Raw genomic sequence first — 6,530 nt, 5'->3', positions numbered from 1 at the left:
GCAGCTCTGCGGATGGGGATGGGTGCGTGTGCACCTCTCCGCACCCCCCCCCCCACCCCACCCCGCGCAGGCCTGCGGAGGGTGGATGGGGAGGGATGCCTGCGCACCCCTCCGCACCCCCCTGCGGAGGATGGGGGGGGGTGGGGGGGTGGGGATGGATGCTCGTGCACCTCTCCGCGCCACCCGCGCATGTCTGCGGAGGGTGGATGGGGAAGGATGCGTGTGCACCCCTCCGCAACCCCCCCCCCCGCGCAGACCTGCGGAGGATGGATGCGTGTGCACCCCTCCGCGCCCCCCCGCGCAGGCCTGCGGAGGATGGAAGGGGGGAGATGTCTGTGCACCTCTCCGCCCAGACCTGCGGAGGACAGAAGGAGGATGCTTGTGCACCTCTCCGCGCCCCCCCGCGCAGACCTGCGGAAGGTGGATGGGGAAGGATGCCTGTGCACCTCTCTGCACACCCCCCCCCCGCGCAGGCCTGCGGAGGATGGGGATGGATGCTTGTGTACCTCTCCGCACCCCCCTGCGCAAACCTGCGGAGGAGGGGATGGGGAGGGCAGCTCCCTTCGGCCTCCGCGCCCCCTCCGCCCTTTTCCAGTGCATTTTCTTTCCATTTTACTTGCGCGCTTTATTTCTTCCACCCCGAACTCACAACTGCGCGGGGGGGGTCGCAAATAAACGTGTTTTTTTAACTCTTCTCGGTGGCTGCAACCAGGAGGGGCAGCGGGCAGCAGCGCGTAACCTCCGCCTCTGTTTTAATTTCTTTAATTGCGCGAAGCTTTGCAGGCTGGGAGGGGGAGGATGCGCGTTCCCAGCGCGGATTTTGGAGGTTTTGGGGAGCGCTGGGCAGCGGGGAAGCTCCTGAGCGGTTCTCGGGGGCTTCTCCTCGCCTGGAAGCTCCTCGGATGCGCCAAAGTTTACATTCCTGGGACCTTTTTTTTTTTATCCCCCCACCCCGCTCCCAGCCTCGAAATTTATTGCTGGCAGGAGCCTGGCTCTTCCCTGTCTGCTCCTCGCTGGAGAATCCAACCCTTCTCCGAGGAGAAGGGGAAAGAAATCCCTCCAAATCCGAATTTCCAGCCCTCTGGAGCAGGGAGCGAGGAGGGGGGCGGTGGGAGAGGGGCAGCTCTGAGCCCCCCCCCCCTTCCAGCTCCTTTCGGGCTTTTCCTCGCAGACCTGAGCACTTTTTTTTTTTTTTTCCCCTTCTATTCCATCTCCATTCAGCAGAGAAAAGCCTTGAACGCGCCGGGGGTTGCTCGTCGCCTTCCTCCTCTGAGTTAGAGACGTGGGGTTGTGGAGATCTGTTAGGGTTTGGGTCTTTTTTCTCTTTTTTAATCCCTTTTTTTGGGGATACTCAGCCTCTTCCCCACCCAGGGAGCCTCCTGCTCCCCGGCCAGGTCGTTCCCCTCTTGCAAAACCCTCTTGGCTCCTGCTTGTTGACGCTGTTTGCTTCGGTTTTTTTGTTTTAAGAGAGATATGGGGCTTGTTGGGGTCGTTTTTTTTTTTCTCGTCTTCCTTGAGCCTTGTAAAAATCGCCTGCACATTCCAGGCTGGAGACGAGCAAAGGATGGGCTGAAAAAAAAACCTCCCCAGGCTGCTGGGTTTTTTCTCTTTTTCCTTCCCCTCACTTTTTTTTCTTTTTGTTTTTTCTTCTCCCTTTTTTTTTCTTCTCCCTTTTTTCTTCTCCCTTTTTTTCTTCTCCCTTTTTTCCTTCTCCCTATTTTTCCTTCTCCCTATTTTTCCTTCTCCCTTTTTTTCCTTCTCCCTATTTTTCCTTCTACCTTTTTTTTCCTACTTTTTTCCCCCCCTCCTGTTTATGGTCGCTTAACGACAAATCCTGGTTGTTTCACTACAAAACTCGAAGGGAATAATTAAGCTGCTTCCAGGGAAATCTCATCCCTGGCTAAGTGCTACCTACTGAACAGCAAATATTAAAGCAGCGACAAAGAGGAGAGAAAAATTCAATGTATTGGTGGTTTGTTTTTTTTTTTATCCATCCTTCGCAATGGTTTATCCGCGATCCTCAGCACCAGGGCTTGTTTCCTAGTGTTCTGTCCACAATTTTCGCTCTCCTAAGGATGAATTTCTGAATAAAAGTGACTCCCCCCCTCCCTGGAAAGGTTTATTGGGTTGAAATAACTCAGAGGAAGGGGGGGGGGTGCAGGTCCTGGCGCAGAGCTGGGGGGTTCTCAGCTGTGCGGAGCTGGAATTAAATCAAAATAAGAATAAAAAGAAGCCAAACCTTTGACCTGGCGTTTGACTGGGGAGGGTGCAATAAGGAATATATACTGGTTTGAACTTTGGAAATGCATTTTTAATCATGAAGCGAGAGGTATGGCATAGATTCCTGATGCCACCGAACAATACAGTAACAAGACTCATTCAAGGAGACAATGCAAAATGGAAAAACCCCCCTCCCTTTTTTTTTTTTTTTTTTTTGTTGCTGAATACTCTTGAATGAGAGAGATACGGAGGAGGGAGAAAGAGAGGAGAGAGGGAGCTGATTTTTTTTTTTTTTCAGGAACAACACACAGAAGATAAGTGAACTCTCTAAACAGGCTGATATCACCACGAAGGGTTCCAACTGAAGCTCAGAGGCCATTCTATAAACTTTAAAAATAATATTCAGCTTTTATTAAATACTCAACATAGTCCTCTGGACATGACCTTTATACATGAGAGGGTGTAACACAAGATTTTCTTTTTTTATCATTATTTTTTTTTGTCCTTTTCTACTGCTATAGAACTCCATTCACTTTATACCGTGGAACATTACAGTGCTAAACATAAATATAAATACAGGTACCACGAACACAGTTAAAAATATTCACACAGAAACTGTCACAGTTTGTCATATGCAGCGATGAGCCCAGGTATCTGCTTAAATACAAGGAGGATGCTCTTGGAAATGTTATATTTAGGTGGAAGGAGGCTTTATTTTCAGGGAAATCAGGTTTTTCACCGGGGGGGAAGGATTATTCTGGTTTGGGGGGAGGAGAAGCGGCTGGGAGGAGGGTGGGAGCCCAATTTTTTGGGGAGAGGAGGGATGGGAGATGGGGGGGTCAGAGTGTGCGGCTTTGAAACAGTGAGATAAATAGGGGGTGTGCGGGGGGGCGGGGGAGAGCCGGGGGGGGCTGTGTAGCCGTGGGGAGGGGGTGTCTTTCCACTTTACGCCTTATTTTGCAGCACCTCCCTTTAATTATGATTATTTTAATTTTTTTTTTTTTTTTTAACGGAGCCAAACGTTGTGCCAGCGATAAATACGGGCCGGGGTGGGGTGGGGGGGGATCGGGGTGGGGGGGGGGCTGTGTAGCCGGGGGGAGGGGGTGTCTTTCCACTTTACGCCTTATTCTGCAGCACCTCCCTTAATTATGATGATTTTAATTTTTTTTTTTTTTTTTACATAGCCAAACGTTGTGCCAGTGATAAATACGGGCCGGGGGGGGGTCGGGAAGGGGTTGAGGGTGGTGGGGGGGGGGTCCTGTCACATCTTCACTCCTTCTGCTTCTCCTCCTCTGTCTCTTCCCTCTTCTCCTCCTTGGCTAAACTGTCGGCGGCGGCGGCGGCCGCTCCCCCCGCGGCCCCGGAGAGGGTGGAACTCAAATTACTCTCTTTTTTCCACTTCATCCGCCGGTTCTGGAACCAGATCTTGATCTGGCGCTCGGTGAGGCAGAGCGCGTTGGCGATCTCGATCCTCCTCCTCCGGGTCAGGTAGCGGTTGAAGTGAAATTCCTTCTCCAGCTCCAGCGTCTGGTACCGCGAGTAGATCTGGCGGCCCCGACGGCGATCGGCCCCGTACCCCACCCCTGGGGACCCCGAGACAAGAAAAAACACTAAAAATCGTCACCTCGGGGAGAACGAGGAACCAGGAGGCGCAGGAGAAAGCGGGGGGGGGGGGGGTGGGGGGTGGGGAGGGAGAGATGCGCGACATCCGCACCCGCGCAACCCCGCTCCTCCTCCTCCCCCCACCCCATCATCATCCCCCCCCTTTAATAAAACAAAACACCCCCAAACCCCTCTAATTTGGGATTAAATTGACCCTCTGCACGCAAAATTTTCTCCCGGGATGCTGCCCCCCCCCCACTCCACCCCTCCCCCCGCTTCTTTTCCCACATTATTTTTGCCAATTAGAGGATTTAGGGGGGAAATAGGAGCCCCCCCGGCCCCTCTCGATGCGGGGGGACCCACCGCACTCCGTCCCCGTCCTTAAAAAACTTATTTTCAGCCCGGTAATATTTTGTGCTTAAGTCCCGAGCAGAGCTCGCTGCACTTTATTATGGATATTTTACACTCTCCAAGTCTTTTAATTAGAAAGAGCATAACAAGCCATATTTGCTTGCAACAACTTAACAAATAAAAGGCCTGTAGCTGCAACTGTGAAGGAGCTATATTATTGTTTTTATGGGGCCATAAAAAGTCGCTCAGCCTGTTCTGCTAGGGAGAAGGTCGTAAAGATGGTTCAGTTTATTTAATTTATATCTCCGAGCTGTAAAACTTACCACTGTGGGAGTTCATACGCTGCATCCAGGGGTATATTTGAATGCTAGTTTTTTGTTCTTGCGAAGTGTTCCTGTTTTGGTCACTGGTAAAATCCTGTGCGATTGATGTCTGTGTGTTATGTCCCATAGAATTTTGCCTGCAGCTAGAGAGCATGTCTTTTTCTTGGTAAAAAGCATTAGATCCATAGTCATAAGGTCCTCGGCTGGAGCTAAACACAACATTATCTTGCGGTGAATAAAAAGGAGAAGAATAAATCCGGTTTTGAGCAACGGCTGCTCCATAAGTAGAAAAATGCCTGACAGGGTCATAGGCAGTTGAATTGAGGGCTACGTTGGGAAGCACCTCTTGGCCACTGGTGAGATGGCAGGATAAAGATGGGTTTGTAAAATAGGAATTCATAGCGTCCTCTACACCTGGCTGTGTGATTTCTTTAATATTTATTTCTGTCTCCAGTTTGTAGTCTGAACTAGATTGTTATAGGGAAGGCTCTGCTCCAGGACAGACAAAATGACAAAGTCAGCTGACCCGGGGGGAGCCAATGGGGAGGCGGGTGTCAAAAAGGGAAAAAATTGCTTTTGCTTCTGTTGATTCCCTAGTTGAAACTAAGTGGGCATGGAAAGTAAGTCCTGCACCCCCAAACCCCCCCCCCCAGCACCCCCGGGGGGTGGGGAGGATGCGGTGGGGATGGGGAGCAGCCCCCATAGCCCTGGGGTTGGGGGGCTGCTTGGATGGAGGGGGGGGGGAGGTAGTGGGGCTTAAGGGGGGGGGGAGGCACAAATTTCTTAACTTTTCCTTCTTCCCCCCCCTCCCCGCCCCATCTCTCACCCCCCTTTGCTGCTGACGCTTGGCAGCACCGCCTGTGTCTCAGTGCATGATGAGCCTTGTTGTGGGTGTTGTGAGCTTTTTAAAGAAATGTTTGCTTAATATCTTGTAATAAAATAGCTCAGAATTCACAGTAATAAATCTCAGATGTCCACAGAATATTAAGCCATAAATTACCCTCCTTTTCTTCCTCTCTTTTTTTTTTTTTTTTTTTTTTGTTTCCCTCCCCTCTTCTTGTTCTCATGGTCAATATTATGGAATCAAATGGTTGTGTTCCTGATGAGAAAATATGAGATAAAGAGAGGGGGGAAAACATGGCGACTTCTGAATTGATAACGTGGTTTAGAGCCTTCCCAAAGTGGGTCCTGGGAGGGGAGGGAAAAAAAAAAACCATCCAGGAAAGCCACATCCAACCTTGCCTGGAAGTTGGAATTCTCCTCTAGTTTGACATTTCTCCCTTCCAACCTTTCCCTTTGCTCATTTTTCAATGCTGGAGGATATTTAGGTTTTTCAACAACAACAACAACAAGGTTGGAGGGGGAGGGAAAGAAAAAAGAAAAAAGAGGATTTGTATTTGCAATTAGGAGCCTCGTGTTTGGGTTTGCAGCGATTTATTTGCAGATATTTACAAGTGATGGGGAAACTTCTATTGCAAATATTTAGTTAGAAGAAAGGGGGGGGGATTATATTCTATCTTCTCTGGCTAGATTGCACCTAGAACTAATTGAAATGAAGACAGCTAATCTAATTTTAATTTCAATCTAGAGCCATAAATTGCCCCTTAAATGTAAAACATACCTGCTGATCTGTAAATATTGTGAGGTATCTTTATCATTCTGGTGGCTTGCTATTTAAAAATTCAATTATGGCAGGGAAACCCTGGCCTCTTCTGGGTGGTTTGTTGTGTTGGGATTTTTTTTTTTTAACCTCCATCGTGTCCACGTTTTTATTTTAAATCTGAGGGGGTGGGGGGGCTGGGGAGAGGAAGGTTGGTGGGTGCCCCCAAACTGAGTGTATTTATTTGCTTTTCTCTCCATCAATAGACTTAATTCCTTTTTTTTTTTTCGATATATCCCTAAAAGATTTTAGCTGACAAAGAAGGGTTGAGGGGTGTGTGTATATTTTTTTCCCCAGCTATAACAGGAACCCGGATGCCACCGGATTTTATGCTCTTTTTCCTCTCTGTAACAAAGCAAAGTAATCAATGGTAG

General features: G+C 49.4%; 1 protein-coding gene across 1 annotated transcript; it reads right to left on the bottom strand.

Annotated features, from left to right (window-relative positions):
* Positions 1-3,484: 3,484 nt before the first annotated feature.
* On the bottom strand, positions 3,485-5,184 carry HOXC6 (homeobox C6). Its single transcript, XM_069879692.1, has 2 exons — positions 4,497-5,184; positions 3,485-3,803 (listed from the first exon to the last, which is right to left on the bottom strand). Exons 1-2 carry the CDS (start codon positions 4,894-4,896, stop codon positions 3,490-3,492), a joined length of 714 nt encoding a protein of 237 aa, XP_069735793.1. The 5' UTR covers positions 4,897-5,184; the 3' UTR covers positions 3,485-3,489.
* Positions 5,185-6,530: the final 1,346 nt, after the last annotated feature.

Source organism: Phaenicophaeus curvirostris, chromosome 38 (genome assembly GCF_032191515.1).
Source record: "Phaenicophaeus curvirostris isolate KB17595 chromosome 38, BPBGC_Pcur_1.0, whole genome shotgun sequence".
NCBI classification, from domain to species: Eukaryota; Metazoa; Chordata; class Aves; order Cuculiformes; family Cuculidae; genus Phaenicophaeus; species Phaenicophaeus curvirostris.
This window is presented reverse-complemented; position numbering and strand designations above follow the sequence as displayed.

Excerpts from the sequence above, each read along its gene's own strand:
- HOXC6 (XM_069879692.1), bottom strand. The coding sequence starts at position 4,896 with ATGAATTCCTATTTTACAAACCCATCTTTATCCTGCCATCTCACCAGT. Across the intron at positions 3,804-4,496 it reads GCGTATGAACTCCCACAGTG|GGGTGGGGTACGGGGCCGAT; the intron begins GTAAGTTTTACA and ends CGGGGTCCCCAG.